At 34.8% G+C, this 18722-nt stretch overlaps 1 protein-coding gene across 2 annotated transcripts in view; it reads left to right on the forward strand.

The window, feature by feature from the left end:
* The window catches only part of LOC111149921 (glycogen synthase kinase 3 beta), a 229491-nt gene that overhangs the window by 197422 nt on the left and 13347 nt on the right, over window positions 1–18722 (forward strand). For both annotated transcript variants that reach the window (XM_022507206.1, XM_022507209.1), the window contains one exon: window positions 14325–14423. In XM_022507206.1, the coding sequence (XP_022362914.1) occupies window positions 14325–14423 (99 nt within the window). The remainder of the gene's footprint in view (window positions 1–14324; window positions 14424–18722) is intronic.

Raw genomic sequence — 18722 nt, forward strand, 5'->3', positions numbered from 1 at the left:
AATTTAACTTACAAATTTGTGTTTGAAACCTAGAATGTTAGCATTTCTTGCTTCCCAAGGATTTATATCAGATTTTTTTTACCTGGAAATAAATTTGTGGCTATATTTGTATAAAGTCAGATATAAACAGAAGGAAAACTGGAATTCTAGAACTCTCTTTCTTAGAAATTATATAAGGGATGTAGATAGAGAAATTCTCTTGCCTTCTGGGGCTTGGCACCATTGATGCTACTGAGAAATGTTGAGGAAAAATGGAGTTTGTGTACTGGTAGTTTCTAGACCAGAAGAATCATTATTTCTTAATCACTTTTGTGTTCACTTTTCTTTCCTCTCTAAGACCCTAAGTGATTCATTTAATCAACTGCACTGCTTTGATGCAGAGATTTTCTCCATAAATGGAACATTAAAAGTGTACCATTTACTATAGATAAAATAAGCAGTAAATAGTCAATTGATTGATTAGGCAGCTTAGTCAAGCTAGAAATATAAAAGGGAGATGGAGAGCTTTCTGTGACCAAGAAATAGATATATTTCCTTTATTCTAAGATGAATTTTCCTACCATATTTAAACTTTTCTAAAATTCAAAGTGGGAAATTGCATTGCTTAAGCAGTAGATATAGAAGACATGAGTTGCTAGTAAAATAGACTTGGTTGATTCCATTAACTATAATCTGAAGCAGTCAATAACATGTAACTACTAGCAGTGCTGATGTGGTCTTAAACTGCATTCATAAAGAAAAATTTTCAGATATTCTGGGATTAATTCTGACTACTTAGGGCAGATCAGAAATCATTTGGAATGTTGTTTTAGGTTCTGGCTATGCCATTTTAAGATGTTAATGAATGGTGGGTAGGGTATACAAAGGAACAGAATAGACAGTATATCCTGGAAAAATGAAGACTTAAGGAACTTTTGACAAGGGTCTAAAATACCTCATAGGTTATCTTCTAGAGAAAGGTGTAAACCTATATTCTTTCTCCCGATTATAAAATTGAAAACAGTAGTAGCAGAAAATTAAAGAACAGTACATATTTGAATTTATTCTACAAACCTTGGTCCCTGGCATATCTATCTGTATAGATATAGATAAATATATTTATATACAAATAAACATATATATTATTTATTAATAAAATTATTAATTTAATAAATAAATTAACATTTAATTTAATAAATAAAATTATTGATGAATCAGTGAAGTTTTCACTTATTTAACAATGGAACAGGTTGTTTTCTAAAACACCAAATTTTATATCAGAAAAAAGCTGGATGATGTCAAAAGTTATAGATAGGATTATTACAATTTGGCTATAGGATAGACTCTTCTAGAGCAAAGATTCTATGATTTTGTGTCATTAAGAAAGTAAGTTTCATTTTCAATTTTTACAGCTTTGTTTTAATCAAGAGTAGTATATACACATTGAGGATAATGTTGAAAATGCAAAAGAAGTATAGAGAAAATTAAAATCACAGTCCCTAAATAATCACTTTTAGCATCCAAATTAATCACTATAAGATTTTGTGGTGTAGCTCTTCTCAGTCTTTTCTCTAACGCATATACTGATAATCCTTGGATATAAAGTGATACTCTGCTCTCCCATTAAGAATATCCCAAATAGGGTGCCTGAGTGGCTCAGTGGGTTAAGCCTCTGCCTTTGGCTCAGGTCATGATCTCAGGGTCCTGGGATTGAGTCCCCCGTCGGGCTCTCTGCTCGGCAGGGAGCCTGCTTCCTCATCTCTCTCTCTCTGCCTGCCTCTCTGCCTACTCGTGATCTCTCTCTGTCAAATAAATAAAAATAAATTCTTAAAAAAAAAAAAAGAATATCCCAAAAAGGTTTCTTCTGGTTAACACAAATGTATTTAAAATTATGCATTGTATAAAATTAAATTTATTCAGGAACTTTACTTTTTTACTTCTCAAATTTCATAAAACAATTTCATTAATACTTTAAAAAAAAAAAGATTTTATTTATTTATTTAACAGAGATAAAACAAGTAGGCAGAGCAGCGGGCAGGGAGAGGGAGAAGCAAGCTCCCCGCTGAGCAGAGAGCCCAACACAGGGCTTGATTCTAGGACCCTGGGATAATGACCTGAGCCGAAGACAGCTGCTTTAACAAACTGAGCCACCCAGGCGCCCCTATTAATACTTTATATATGCGTCTTTTACATCTGTATCTTTGTCATCAGTAGAACTACATTTTGAACTATCATTAATTTTTTTATATGAAGCAGTTTTTGAATCTATATGAGGCCACCACTGAAAATTCTACAAGTATCCATTATCACAAGTTTTTTTATTTTGTTTTTGTACTGTAGATAACTGTTTATTATCTGTACATTTAACTATCTGCTCAGTTGCTTTTTAAAGTGGTCTCTAAAATGCTCTGTATATAGTGACATGCAGCACTCGCAACTGTGGAATCTTGGCATCAGAAACTAAGTTAATGTTAAATTTGTCTCTCTCTCTCTCTCTCTCTCTCTCTCTCTCTTTTTTTTTTTTTTTAAACAAGTTCTGTCAGGTGAATTTAAGAGTTCCCAAACCAGCACTGGTTGGGGTTTTATTCACACTAAATATCTTCTCTGATAAATACTTTTTTTTCAAAATACATGGATCAAGGAAGCCTTTTGTCAAATAAGCAACTTGGTAGAACTCTAGACACAATAGATATTTACTATGGATACATTTTGAAGAATAATTTTTCTTATATTCAGGCATACTAGGTACATACTCTGTAATGCACCTGTATGTGTTGATCAAAATTGAGATCTTATTTAAGCATTTTATTTAATCAGATTTAAAAATCCAGGATTCTGTTTCATTGTTCGTATGTACCATTTTTGAAATAACTACATTTGATTCTTTAGTCACTGGCTGATAATTTTTCATTATTACTAAAGAAAATAAAATTTTAAAACAACAAAATTTGTTTTTCTATGAATTTCTAAGCTTTTTTGAAAACAGATAAAATTCATATGACATAAGATGAGCCATTTTAAAGTAAACAGTTCAGTTTATTTAGTATATTCACAGTTTGTACAACTACCACCTCAATCAAGTTCCAGAACATTTTCATTGCTTCTAAAGAAAACTCCGTACCCTTTAAGCAGTCCATCCCCTTTAACTCCTCCAATCCCTGGCAACCACCAATGTGCTTCCTGCTTCTGGACTTAACCTATTCTGGATATTTTATATAAATGAAATAATATATTATGTGACCTTTTGTATATGGCTTCTTCACTTTGCATAATGTTTTCAAGGTTCATCCATGTCGTAGTAGTGTATTAGTATTTTATTCCTTTTTATGGCTGAATAATATTCCACTGTATTATGTCTTGATCAGTACAGGCTGCTATAACAAAACACTAGAGACTATGTGGCTTAAACAACAAACATTTATTTCTCAGAGTTCTGGAGGCTGGCAAGTTCAAGATCAAGGTGCTAGTAAATTTGATGTCTGATGAGGGCCTACTTCCTGGTTTGCAAACCGGTGCTTTCTTACTGTGTCCTTATGGTAGAAAGAGATTACCTCTCTTGTTTCTCTTACAGGGCCACTAATCCCATTCATGGGGGTTCTACCCTCATGACCTTAATTGCCTCTTAAAGGCCCCATTTCCAAATACTATTACACTGGGGAGTAGGGTGTAAGCATGTGAATCTTAGGGAGACACAAACATTCAGTCCATAGTGTATGGATGGATACACAACATTTTTGTTTATCTGTCATCTGTTGATGAATATTTGGTTTGTTTCTACCTTTTGGCTATTGTGAATAGTATTGATAAGACCATTTGTGTACAAGTATATTTGTTTGAATACTTCATTTGAATTCTTTTGGGTATTGCTGAGTCATGTGGTAATTCTGTGTTTAACATTTTGAGGAACTGCCAATCTATTTTCCACAGTAGTTTTGCATGTTTTACATTCTCGCCAGCAAGGTACAAGAGTTCCAATTTCTTCATATCCTTGCCAATACTTTTTTTCCTCCTCCTCTTCTTTTTCTTTTATTGTGCATTGTGGTCCTGAGTTTATTGCAATATAATGAATCATGACCAGGTAAATGCTATTTTCCTATTCTCTAATAAATTATACTCATAAGACAAATGGACATGAAAATAAATTGGCTTAGATTTTTAATATGGTATTGAAAATATTACAAAGAGTTTTATGAATGGGCAGTTTTCATATTGTAAACTAATAGAATCAGCTAATCTTAACATCCTTAAAAGTCTCTAAAGTTTTTATTAACTTCAACTGTGACACATGCCTTTAAAGTAAAGGCTCAGTTTGAAGAAGAATATTTGGTTTGAGCTTTATTCATACATGTCTGATATATATAAAATTTTTAAAAGGTATGAAGATTGTTTTATTTTGACATTTCAAATTGTTATATTTCCCAGAATATCAAACATAACTATGGTTCTCTGTATGTCTGAATTTCCATATGTATCTTTGAGGATTTAAAGAATGTGTGTATATTTGGTAGTGGTTTGTGTAGATGTAGTATGCAATCTCTATAGCTCCAAGTGTTTCTATGACTCTGCATATTAGTTAAAAGGATGTACATGAGTCTTTGTGTCTATCCAAATGAACTCTGTAAATATGTCCTTGAAATTATTTTCCATAAAACTAAATGTATTAAATTGAAAGTACCATCATTTTGAGATATGACCCTTCTTTTTTAAGTATTAAAATGCCCTGTCCTCGTAGCCATTCTGAAACTGAGCTATAATCTCCTTTGGTACTTTCTCCCTTTCTTTCTACATCAGTATTATGCTTGAACGGTATTTCTGTGTACGGACACAGCTGTCCCGGAAAGAAGTGATATTTGATGTTGTTATATTTGATCCTCTGTATTACGATTTTGGATCAATGCTTCCAAAGGATGATCTTGTTTACCAAGGCAAAGTTGTAACTGTTGTGCAGATGTGATTTCAAAGCACGTATTATTTAATAGCATTTAATGAATGATCAGAATAAAATGGGGTAATACAAGAGCTTGAAAAAAGGAGAATCAGTCACGCAATTGGTTATATAGCTAGAGAGAGTCCAGAGATAGGAAACTCTAGGGGTGGGAGGGTGTTATTGAAGTTCTGCTGTAAACACTTCCCCATCCTCACAAATTTTCATGGTCTGTACTAATTCCCCCCAAATGAAATAAAGATAATTCACTGTCTGCATGTAGTAGGTACTCAATGAATGTTTGAGTGACATATGCCACTTTTAAGTAAACATAGTATTGATTCATGCAACAAATATTTATTAGATATTTCTAGTGTTCCTTCTAGTTGCTGTTAGTGTTGGTTTTTTTTGTTTGTTTGTTTTTGTTTTTTGTTTTAAAGAGAGAGATAGAGATAACGAGAGAGCACAAGCCGGGAGGAGAGGGAGAAGTAGGCTCCCCGCTGAGCAGGGAGCCAGATGGGGGGCTTGACCCCAGGACCCTGGGATCATGCCCTGAACCAAAGGCAGATTCCTGACTGAGCCATCCAGGCACCCCTGGTGTTGTTTTAATTAACAATGTAAACCTACCCTTTGACTAGAACCATGAAGATTAAACACTTGAGTAAAACACAGGGTTGTGTTGAAGTAAAGCTTAACAAAGCTAACTGCACTTTGATGTTTATTACTGTGCCATGAGTAATTAGCTGTAAATAATAATTAATAGTATACTCATATAATTAAAACAAGTATTTCTGTGATCAGCTAGAGGAGGAAAAGAGAATGAACAGATACGGAACAGAAACCTTGGAGATCCTTTTGACCTTCTGGATCCACAAGTCAGATTATCAGATGTCTCATTTTTCTGCCTCTGGGGCTTCAGTGTTCTGGGACCCCCTGACTAATACTGTCTGCATCTAGACATTGGAAACCTAGACATACCTTTGGCACACCCTCTTTTCCTTTAGTCACTGGATCTCAAAGATGGGACATGAACTGAATCAGACCTTAAGCAGGTGGAATCAGGAAATTCCAACAGGGTTCATTATTTTCTTTATTCACCAATTCCTTGCCTATTCCAAGGGTGGAAAAATTGGGAAATAGGTTGCTTTCTGTATTTAAATGTGAGTTTCCAGTTAATCCCACTACACATTCCCAATACCAGTTCTCTACCTAATTTGTATGAAATTTTACCAAGTAAAGTTATTTTAGCAAACATTGTCCCCCAAGGGCAGGACAAGTTGGGGGTTGAGCAAAAGTGAGTAAAGATTATCAAAGCATTAGTATGATTTAGTTTAAAGAGTTTACTGTTTTACTACTTAGCTGGGTTATCTGAGAGATTGGTAGCTTTGTGGGGAGATATAGAGGAGTGGTGGCTTATTGGCTGGGCCTATTTAACTCTCTAATGAAAGTTAACATAGGATATGTGGGGCTGCCAGAGAGCACCATGCAAACTCGGGCAAATTGGATGTCTTGGGGTAAAGGGTAAGAGTATCTGCACATGAGGAAAGCAGATGAAATAGTAAAGAGCTTCCACAAAGCAAATGGAAAAAAGGACCAAAATAGAGAAAACAAAAAAATAGGGAAAAAGGGGGTGCCTGGGTGGTGCAGTCGGTTCCACATCTGACTCTTGATTTCAGCTCAGGTCATGATCTCAGGGTCCTGGGATCCAGCCCCCAAGTTAGGCTCCATGCTTAGCATAGAGCCTGCTTGAGATTCTCTCTCTCCCCTCTCCCTCTGCCCCTCCAACTTGTGCTGTCTCTCTCTCTCTCAAATAAATAAATAAAATCTTTAAAAAAATAAAAGGTAGGAAAAGGATCAGAGAGGTTTTTAAAAGAGTGTAAGTGTATGTTACAGAATAGGAAGTGATGAAAATGGAATTGAGAATAAGTTGGGGGTGAACAATAAAAGCAAGTGTTCTAGAATCCCAGTTCATCAAAGGGTTATACTTCCTTCATTTGAAAGCAGTAGATTACTTATTTATAAAATTTATTGTATGGAATTAAAAACTTTTTAAGTTATTGTAAATCATTATTTATCATCATTAGGAGGTTCCATGATCTTTGTAGCAATGAATTTTAAACCAATTTTCCTGTTATAGAATAGTGATACACATAAATATGGTCAGCCACCTTCTTAGCTGCCTTTCTATGTCCTGAGTATTTTCTTTCAGCCTGTCTCATCCTCAGCTACAACTAAAATGGCTACAGTGGGGACGCCTGAGAGGCGCAGTGGGTTAAGCATCTGACACTTGATTTTGGCCCAGGTCATGATCTCAGGGTCATGAGAGCAAGCTCTACATCAGACTCCACGCTCAGTGTGGAGTCTGCTTGAGATTTTCTCTTGCTCTCTCTGTCTGTCCCTCCTCCTCCTCCTCCTCCTCTTCTTCTTCTTCTTCTTCTTTTCCTCCTCCTCCCGCTCATGTTCTTTCTCTCTCTCTCCCTAAAACAAATAAATCCTTTAAAATTAATTAATTAATTAAATAGCTACAGTATTTCAGTGACCTGAGGTTATGATTCTTCTGATATTACTCTCAAGTTATTGTAAACCCTGAGTTGGGGTTTTTTGGTTTAGACCTAATATAGTTTATAATAGCAAGGATAAATTTACATAAAATAGAAACTCTTGATTTATATGTAGGATATGAATCAAATCACAAAGTGAAACTCATAAACTGTTCTAATTTGCAGTGCCCCTCTGCTTTTTTTTTTTAAAAAGGCTGAACTGTAAACTTTTTATGTGGCTATCCCTGTTTCCTTCTGTGTGTTCTTTTGAGTGAAAATGACTATAAAGGCCTTTATAGAACAATGGACTTGAGGAAATTTGTTTTAAACAAGTGGATTATTTTGGTAAATAAGAAGTGGAGTTGTTCATACTTATCAAGGGAGTTGATATCAAAGTTATTCTTTAATATTTCATAAGTAATCTAGAAGAATAAATTTTCTAGGTAAGCAAGTTGTACTATTCTAGGTCATAAAATGCTAAACCAACAGAGATACACTACAGGGAGAATGTAAGGAAATTCTTGAGTACACTAAAAGGAGGCAGATAAGTCTCTCAGTTCAGGTAGCTAAAGAACTAATGACAAAAATGTTGACTGTATTCAAGATTTTAGACTCTAAATTGTTAATTATTTATGAGAATTAATTGTCATTTTTCCCTGAGACTATTTTGTCCACTCTGTTTCTTTGACCTCAAACAATCACAAACTAGTATCTTAAAGTTCTGTGTGTGCTCTGGACAGATAGACTTCCAGGAAGACCAGACCACTGGTAGTATATGATGTATAACCAAGGTAATAAAGATATGCAGTATTGCATATGAAAGGAGGTAAGTAAGACCTAAAGTCTAGTTCTCAGTTTTTAACTAGTTGTAGATCTTAGTCCAGGTACTATCTCTGAGTTTCCTCCCTTTTAAAAAAAAGTGGAATAAAGAATATTCAAGGACACTTTCAGCTCCCAAATGCTGATTATAAAAATGAATTGACTTTAGAAAGATGAAGGAAAGAAGGGAGGGAGGGAACTAAACACCACAATAGGGTGAGTAAACAAACTCCATCTCCCAGGATTGAAAATATCAGCAGTCTTATTTTTAGATGCCTCAAAAGGTTATTAGCTAGATAAAATAATTCATAGTAATACTACATTTATTATACTTCACCAAGAATGGATTGATTTTTATATTCTTACAATAATGTAAGGTTTTTAGGTTATTAAGGCCTATTCTTTTTAATCACCAGAACTTTTAATATACTAGCATTTTGCTAGATAACTTTCAAAATACATCACTTCTATAAATGTTGTATACAAATGCATTCAGACATTTTTGGGTGACTGGTATAAATTGCGATGCTCCCTCTTGGGCAGTTCCAAGGCAAAGTAGACTTGGATTTGTGTAGATAATTTTGTAGTTCTCACATTAAACATCATTATAATCACCAAGAAACAATAGTGAGCCTTGTAATTATTTGTTTACTATTTGTCTTATCTAATTAATTTAGTTATTTAATTTTAACATTTAGTTAGAAACTTGGTCAGGGATTTTCTGGGCACTTTGAAATTGTTAGAAGAGGAGAGGAGCCATTAGGATAGGGCTGTTTATCTTTAAAAAAAAAAAAAAAAAAATCCAGATAAGCCACCTTAGAATTCAGTACTATGTGAGATCAAGTTGCACATCCCAGCCTTTGAATTACTGCTCAAAAAAAGGGACATGCCATTGTGAAAATCGTCTGAACCTTTTTGTAGAGAAATAGTACTTATTATAGAGAGCCACTGGCAATTTTCATATGTAGATAGGAAGCCTGATAACACAAGTGAAGACCTCAAACTAATTGTAGAAGAAAGAGTAAATCTGTCTCTTTTAGGGACTCCTTTCTAGAGATCTGCAGGGTCAGTTTCAAAGCTAATGAAGAAGATGACTTTCTACCTGATGACTGGTATTTTTTTACATCACCGTAAGAGAAGGTTTGGTAAACAAAGGGATTGATTTCTTCCCTCTAGTTTACACGTTGATTGCTTCTCTCAAATTTATCCTCAGCTTTCCCACTATCCACAGTTTGAACAAACATATACCCTACGTAGCCACTGACCCACTATTTCTATCCCCGTCCCCCCAGAAAAAACCAGGAAGGTTTCTTGTCTACCTCTTATCATTAAATTTAGGACTCATATATTTGGAAGAATAGAAACTTCAAGGAGTACTTAAGATTTTGTCAACTAGATTTATGTTTTGTTTTAATATTTTAAAAGATTGATTTATCAGGCAATCAAGTATGGTTAAATTCATTCAATTTATCTTTTCATGGGAATGTTTCTTTTTTCATTTACATTACAAACAATGGTGCAGCAAAATTCAGTTCAATGAATTTGGTCTGCCTTTTGGTTGATACCTATTTAGTTTTATTGATAACTTTTTTAATTCATTTGGCTTTTCTTTAAATAGTCCATTGAAATATTTAGTTATGGATCATGTAATGATTGATAATGCTATCAAAAGATTCTTGATAGTCCCTGATAAACTATATGTGGTTTTTGATGGCACAGTTTTATGGCATCTACAGTTAGTTAAAGAAACTTTTTGTTGTTGTTTTTTTTTAATTTTTTTATTTCTTTTCAGCGTAACAGTATTCATTGTTTTTGCACCACACCCAGTACTCCATGCAATCCGTGCCCTCTCTAATACCCACCACCTGGTTCCCCCAACCGCCCACCCCCCACCCCTTCAAAACCCTCAGATTGTTTTTCAGAGTCCATAGTCTCTCATGATTCACCTCCCCTTCCAATTTCCCTCAACTCCCTTCTCCTCTCCATCTCCCCTTGTCCTCCATGCTATTTGTTATGCTCCACAAATAAGTGAAACCATATGATAATTGACTCTCTCTGTTTGACTTATTTCACTCAGCATAATCTCTTCCAGTCCCGTCCATGTGGCTACAAAAACCATTGTTAACTTTTCTAAAACCTTCTGAATCTGTTGCCATGTTATTTTGAGCCATGTCTCTGAGATAAAGCATGGTCTGTCTTATTCTTCCTCTTCTACAAAGCTAGGCCTACTTCAGTATTATGGACCTCATAATTCCCTTAATTATCTCCCTAATCTCAAGCCTCGCAATGTTTATTCAATAAATATTAGCTTTCTTTTTAGGGGCGCCTGGGTGGCTCAGTGGGTTAAAGCCTCTGCCCTCGGCTCAGGTCATGATCCCGGAGTCCTGGGATCGAGACCCGCATCCGGCTCTCTGCTCAGCGGGGAGCCTGCTTCCCCCTCTCTCTGCCTGCTGCTCTGCCTACTTGTGGTATCTCTCTCTGTGTCCAATAAATAAATAAATAATCTTTTTTTAAAAATTAGCTTTTTATTTTCAGTCTCTTCTACTACACTGCTTATTCTTTGTCTAAGAATATACCCACTCTCTCTGATCCTGAAAGGTTCTTTTGCTCTGCTGTTCCTGTCCTCTAAAATACCATCCTTTTTTATATTCTTATGCTCACTCTGCAGTTTTTATCCACATTCATTGTCTCAGTTTCCTTACTGCTCACTGTCCTAGATAGACGGGGAGACTGGGAGTGGGTAGTAATTATCATGAGCAAAAAATCATTTCAACCATTTTGTGCCAGCCCCATAGTCTGTCCCCACAAAAGGGACAGACTTTAGTGTAGAGAACAGGACTATAACAAAGTATAAGGAGGCTTCCTCTTTCATAGAGGCAAAAGTTATGACAACAACCTCTCTGAAGTAGAGGAAAGCTGATGGAAAACAGTGAACCTCAAGGAATTCCTATAGTTAAGGAAGAGAACAGTGAGTTATAGAGATTGGGGAGGTGGTTAGAATTTCTTAAGTTTTAGAATGTTAGATTCAAACAAATTTGCAAAAGCCCTCCCCTCCACCCAAAGACTACTTATTGACTCTAGATTAAGAATCTAGTTCTTTTAGTTATTTTGTGGACTTTACTTACTCTTCTCTTTGTCTTTGGATATGGCAAAACCTCCAGAATCCATAGCTTCTCCTTTACTTGCCTCTTATTTTCTTAACTTTTCTCCTTTCCTTTCATTAGTTACCCCTCTTTCCCTACTCAAAACCAAAATGGCTATCTCCTCCCTAAGGAAAAAGAGGTTGCTTTTTTTCAAGCCCTGCCCCTGTGTATGTGACATCCACAAAATGTCACATAAAACCACCAATCCCCCTCCACTGGGCAAACAGATACACAGAAAGATGGATGATCTGATAAAAGAGAGTAAATAAATGGGAGAAAGTGGGCAACATGGGCCACATGTGACGATATTCAGTTTATTTTAAAGATTATCTTAAAAGTGGCTTTGTCAGAATGTCTTATCTTAAAATCTCTGGTCATCTTTTCCTTTTTTAGATTTTCTTTTAGATGTTGGGCACTTGGTCATAGAGATCTTTTAATTTAAAAGTGCTCGTATCCTAGGGACGCCTGGGTGGCTCGGTGGGTTGAGCCTTTGCCTTCGGCTCCGGTTGTGATCGCAGGGTCCTGGGATTGGGTCCTGCGTCAGGCTCTCTGCTCAGCGGGGAACCTGCTTCCCCCTCTCTCTCTGCCTGCTTGTGATCTCTCTCTCTCTCTGTCAAATGAATAAATAAAATCTTAAAAAAAAAAAAAAAAAGTGCTCGTATCCTGAATAGGTTGAATGCCTTTCTTGTTAGCTTATTTGTCTTTCCATTTTCAATTTCTGTTGATCAAAGACAGTTATCTTTTTCTCTGTCCTGAGACCTACTACATGAAACACACTGTTTCTTGCTCAGTATTGATGGGTGGATGGGAGTATGGATGAATGGATAGATGAATTTTAAAGAAGCCTTTTTAGCAGATTTTAATTGTAAATGGGATGGTGAATCTTCCTTTTTACGTTAATGAAGAGTAACTACCACATCCATTAATTTTATTCTAGAACTGTAAGAGTCATCAGCCATGGTAATAAGGATTCTCTTGCTTTGCTAGGTATAAGATTATAGGTTAAAATAGGACTAATGTGAAATAAAACACCCTAGGATCTTCCTGTTCCTCAGTGACAACAAATACAGCTACTAAAGCTGATTTTGAGAAAACAGCATCTCTTCAAACCTGATCAGTAGAGTAGTGGTTTTCCAACTGTCTTCCATCTATTAATTTGAGAAGCTGCCCTACATCTTCTCACTTAAGCAGAAAGAGTCTTCTTTCAGTTTTAGGCTTTTGCTCCCATTCATCTTTCACAAATCTTGGCATCAGCTTGCTGGTTGTTTTTTGTTTTGTTTTGTTTTTTAATCAGAATCTGGTATCATTTAGTACAAATTTTAGATATTTAGATGCCAATTTGAATAAGTCAGTAATGGAGCTTTACAACAGAAAATATTTTTATTTTTTTAAATTTGTTTTTAAAGATTTTATGTATTTATTTGAGACAGGGCAGGAGGAGCAGAGAGAGAGGGAAAAGCAGACTCTGTGCTGAGTGTAGAGCCCAGTGCGGGGCTCAATCTCATAACCATGAGATCATGACCTGATTTGAAATCAGGAGTTGGACACCCAACTGACTGAGCCACCCAGGCACCCTCAGAAAACATTTTAAACTATAGTATTAAAACACTGTTTTCTTTGCTAGGGTCTCATGGGGAGGGATGAATCAGGAGTGACTGCTGAAAGGTTTTCCCTTTTGAGTAATGACAGTGCTTTGAAACTAGACAGAGGTGTTGAATGGTTATACAACATTGTGAATGTATAAAATGCCACTGAACTGTGCACTTTAAAATGGTTAATTCGGGGGTGCCTGGGTAGCTCAGTCGTAAATGTCTGCCTTCAGCTCAGGTCCTGATCCCAGGGTCCTGTGATCGAGCCCCGTGTTAGGCTCCCTGAGCCCCGTGTTAGGCTCCCTGCTCCGTGGGAAGCTTGCTTCTCCCTCTCACGCTCCCTGCTTGTGTTCCCTCTTTCGCTGTCTCTCTCTCTCTGTCAAATAAATAAAATAAAATAAAATAAAATCTTTAAAATCTTTAGTTTTATGTTATGCAAATTTACTTTAAGATTGTACTATTTAATTTTTTTTATTCCATGCCATATCTGTGAATTGTCAAAATGTATGCTTTAGCTCAGAGAATAATGTCTTCCTGTAGCTAGTATGGTTGATTCCTTCAAATTACAACACTTACTAGAGTGAAAATGAAAGCCACTGGGTAAATGCTCGAATTACAAAAATTAACAGAGTTATCCTTGGAGGACCAGGAGAACGGTCACATTACCTAAAGCTAACACCTACATACAGAGACTTGTATGTAAAAGTTCACCACACTCTATCTGTCTACATCACTAGATTGGACTAGATCCAATATCATCGTAAATTATTTCTTGAGACTTACATATAGGACTTGATTCTTTGAAGAAAGCCACTCTGTATAGAATTGATAGAAACTTCCACATGCTGGTAAAAAGCCTATTTCAAAGTAACAATCTTACTGAGTTAGAAAGCAAAATAGAATGGAATAAAAACATTCTTATTTTTAATAAAGCAATGAAACTTTAACAGGTAGATTGGTCCATGCATGCAGTGGTGCCTACACACACATACACACACAGTATATTTAAATTAATGAAAGATGGAAATATATCTTAGTAATATGCTTATTCTCAAACTTTTGGCCAGTGTAGTTCCCCAGGCTCCCTTTAATTCTCAGACATATCCTAATTTTAGCAGATAGTGCCTTAGTTATATGTACAACATTTCTGTGGACTTCCTCTGTAAGTTGATTATTAGCTCATTGATTTAGTTTTAGACGTACTTTTATCATGTCTTTTTTTCTTTTAAGCCAATGTTTTAATGTACTTTATGTTTATTGTTACCAATAAAAGTAGTTTCACATACCGAGTTAAGAATGGGCTCTAATATGTGTCTTACCTTTTCTTTAGAACTGTCAAGTAATCCACCTCTAGCTACCATCCTTATTCCTCCTCATGCTCGGATTCAAGCAGCTGCTTCAACCCCTACAAATGCCACAGCAGCCTCAGGTGAGAACATAAGTGTCTTCTCTAAAAACATTCTATTTTTTTTAAAGAGATAATGATTACCTCCATTTTATTTCATGTGATGTATGTGAACATTTAATACCCTCCAAATTTCAAAAACATAGCACAGCCAAATGAATAAATGTGAATAAAATGTTGCTTTATTTTCAAAAAAGCACAAAAGGACCCCATAAATTCTTTATATAAATTATAAATATCTTACTATAATGTTAAATTCTGTCCTCTTAGTTACCTTTAAAGTCATGCTTTCTGTATAATTTCTTGATAAATATACATTAGATGAGATGCCCATAGCAGAAAGCAATCTGTACAAATGTAATATTATTGAAGATATTTTACTTCAGTTTCATCATTCTGAGTATGTATGCTGGAGAGGCAAACTTTCAATAAGTATAAATAAAATACAGATTGGTATAATTTGAGCATTTGAAAGGACTAAAACTAATGCAAATACATTTAAGATTTAGATCAGTATATGACTATATCTTGTCTATCTTTTAAAAAAAAAAAAATGCCTTCATGGTCTCCCAGGTTAGAGCTCTGGTATACTGCTGATCTCTTAGCCAGCTAATGGGGCCTTGTTTAGTAGAATTGCAGATATTCTGAAAATATCCAACTTTTGAATGAATTTAAAAGTTCTTTAAAGAATCACTGGATGCTGTTTAAATTAAGTAAGAAATACAATAACACAGTTGGGCTCAGAATTTGGTACACTTTTTTATCCCCCTCTAAAAAGCAAATGTCAGGAGCTGACTCTCTTTTCATTAAATCATCTAATACATTGAACTGAGTTGGATCAGACATATTTTTGCCTAAGGGCATTGATGCTGCACGAGATAAAATCTTTCATTATCAGTTCTTGCAATTCCACAATAAGGTCATAATCCATCTCCTGTTGTCTGGCACACAGTTGTTTGTTTCTGTGCAAAAGTTTTTTAGAGCATTGCTAATAAAGCTGAGAAACGTTTGTAGTCCATGGCCTACATTTGTTCCAGAAAAAGTCTGGAAAGAAAAGTTTCTTTTCTAGTTCTAGTTCCATCTAGTTCTAGTTCCAAAGTAGCACATGCTACTTTGAGAAAGTCATTTGAACTTTATTAGTTTTAATATGTCTTACTAGTTTTCTCGATCTGTAAAATGCGTGGCATTGCTCTCCTAGAATAATGTTGTAAAAATAAAATAATGTGCTGAATTGTGGTTTAAATGTTTTAAATATAAGAATTTTAAAACTATGACCAATTTATTTAGAAGGAAGATAGAGTTGCTTTTGTGAGCTATTAATAAACCTAATAAATCCCTAACCCAAGTTAGATTTTATATGACATTGTTTGTTCAAAGCATGAAATAGCCCCTAACCCTGAACTAATGCAATTACTTGTTGAGCTTATTCCAGGAGTTTTATTAGAATTGCTTTAGAGTATGATTAAAAATGAAGTTAGAAATACAATAGCACCAATTATGATTGGTGAGTTTTGGGTAATTTTAAATGATTTTCTTTAGTGTGAGATACTAAACAAGTTAAAGTAGGTTTTTTGGGCATTGCCTAGTATAACCTGATTTTTATGTGGCTTCAATACAAGTTACAGCAGACCCCCCAAAATATTTCATTGCTATATATATATTCTTAAAGCCATTTATATCACATTTTGACATAAATATGCAAAATGATTGGACTCTGATCCTGAGAGTTTACTTCAAAGTTGAAGTACATAAGAGTATAAGGAATTTAATAGAGGAATAGTAGGCTGAGGCTAAGGACAGACTTAATTAGTTGAGAAAAATGCCTGCCTTCAGTATCTTGATAGTTACCAAAGAGGATATCAGATACTACTTTGAGCTTCCTAGTGGCTAAATAAAGGAATGTTACATGTTAAAATTTGTTCATTGTTCATTAGATTAACACCCTGATGGCTTAGGAGAAACAAAATGTTTCTGGGCCTGCTGTTTGAGAAGTATTTCTCCCTTGGGGCCTCAAATTTGTTACTGTAAGAGATAGATTAAATGAAGTTCCCTTTACCATTCCAACAGTAAATGTAATAATGAGCCTCATATGGATACTTTTTTAAGTGCCCCTCGGTGTGAGTCTGTGGCAAAACACCACATTATGGTCAGGGGAAAAGTTTTCTTTGGGGCCAAAGTAGTGAGAACCAAGTATGTTACCAAACATATCTCAGGAAATGCTGATCTAGATGGAGGACTTGATCGTGTGACATTGATGGCTATCTATATTTAAATAAATATATATGTATGGGTATATATATTTTTTGAATAAGAATTTGGCAGTGTGGGTTATATTCTTTAATAAGACCTTAAAATATTTATGCTCTTGTTATCTCTCTTGGCTTCAGTTTCCTTATCCATAAAACAGGAATAATAAATACCCGCTATATAGACTTGTAAGAAGTAAGATGTAATGTGTACAAGGTACTTAGCTTGTGTTATGCTCAGAGTTCAGAAAGTGACTGCAAGTGAATTGATTAAGACCTGTTGGAAGGCATTATTATATAGAACAAGAACTATCATAGTTCATGCTTTTTAGTTCGCTAATCCCACTTCAGAAATCTTCAGGATACTTCTAACAGAAGACAGAAAGCTACCATGTACAGAGGTAGAAATAGGAATAATTATATAATAACAAAAAGGAGATCCAGTCTGATCTGACTGGTCAACAGGAAGAAATTGTTTTGCTACATTATAAAATCTCCATCTTTATATAATCACAAAAATATCAGTTATGTAGCTTATAGACATTTGTAAAAATCTTCACCAGATCTTATGTGGCATGTTGGTAACTGCCAAAATGAATGTTTGCGTGTGGATAGGGACAAGATAAAAATATACAAAAATTGAAACAGTTGTGTTAAATTAGTGGGTATGGATTCTGATTTTTTTTTCTCTCAAAAATTCTCATACTCTTTCTAAATTGTTTTTAAAAAGTACCTCAGTATCAGGAGGCATTATAGTTGATCATGGCTCTGATGAGAAACTTTTGAAATTATATATACTATTCTTAATAGTCCATAAAGTATGATTTTATATATGTGTAATATATAATTTTAGTATATAACCTTAGTATATATAATATATAATATATAATTTTAACATATACATGTTTTTATATATGTAAATTCTTATTTTCTCCATGACATCCTCTCATTTACTCCATTTGGGAGACCATTTGTCTAAACTATTTAGAAAAATAAATCTTGAGAAATTATAGTTTTACTGTTCAAATATAAACCACTTTAGAGATTCATGTAGTCCAATGCCATGTCAATTAAGTGTGAGATATGGTAGCGAATTTCAGCTAGAGCAGTTTTCTCTATCTTTATATATCAGTCTTCTGAGTAAGGTTTCCTTCAGTGCAGTGATCATGCTATTAAATTTAAAAAACACTGATTTCCACTCATGTTCTTACTGTCTGCTAAGAAGAAGCCATCTATCCCATGCTTCTGTATATCAGTAACTGGAAGCTCATTACTACAAAAATAAGTACATTCCATCTTTGTATCATTCTGTTAGAAAGTTTATCCTTATTTCACCCTGAAATTTGTCCTCCTATACTTTCTTCTTCTCAGTGATCCTATTCTTGGGTTACACACAAAGTTCCTCAAATTTTAATGATGGCTAACTGCCTTCCATATTAGTGAGGGTTTCAAATCCTAATCCTGAATATGTTCTAAGTGTCAGGTTGTTGGGTTTTCTATACAATTATATATCACCTACACATTTCATAAACATAACAGTTTTTTGCCACTGTTAAGCAGCTAATAAAACATACCAAACAGTACAAGGCAGGGCCTCCTTAGAGATGTTTTTGCCTTTTCTCAAATTACTGATAAAATAAGTTAAATGGTACTAAAAGCAAGACTTGCTAGAGATTATTCTTCTGGGGGTTTCTGAATGATTGTTTACCCCTCTTATTGTTTACTTAGCTACAGACCAACCTTACAATATTCATTTTAATGATGTTTTGGAAAACTTTGTAAAATGCTTTGTTGTTGTCAAAAAAATTTAAGAAAGTTTTCCATCCTTAAGTTATCACTATCAAGAATGGAAATCAGACTTTTTTTTTTTTTTTTTAAAGACTTAGGGAGATTTCTAATGTCTGCTGTTTGTCCACTGTGAGTTTCTGTAATCCATTTTAGAATTTGTTTCTTGGACTTTAGATTCTGGATTTAAAGACATTTAAAATGTGTAGATTGCCCTCACCTTTCTTGGGCTGCATTTTGTTTATTAGGATTTTTGTTATATCCTTTCCAGGTTGAAAACCCTTCTAACAGA

This window comes from Enhydra lutris, unplaced genomic scaffold (assembly GCF_002288905.1).
Source record: "Enhydra lutris kenyoni isolate GAN:26980312 unplaced genomic scaffold, ASM228890v2 scaffoldscaffold2, whole genome shotgun sequence".
Classification (NCBI taxonomy): domain Eukaryota; kingdom Metazoa; phylum Chordata; class Mammalia; order Carnivora; family Mustelidae; genus Enhydra; species Enhydra lutris.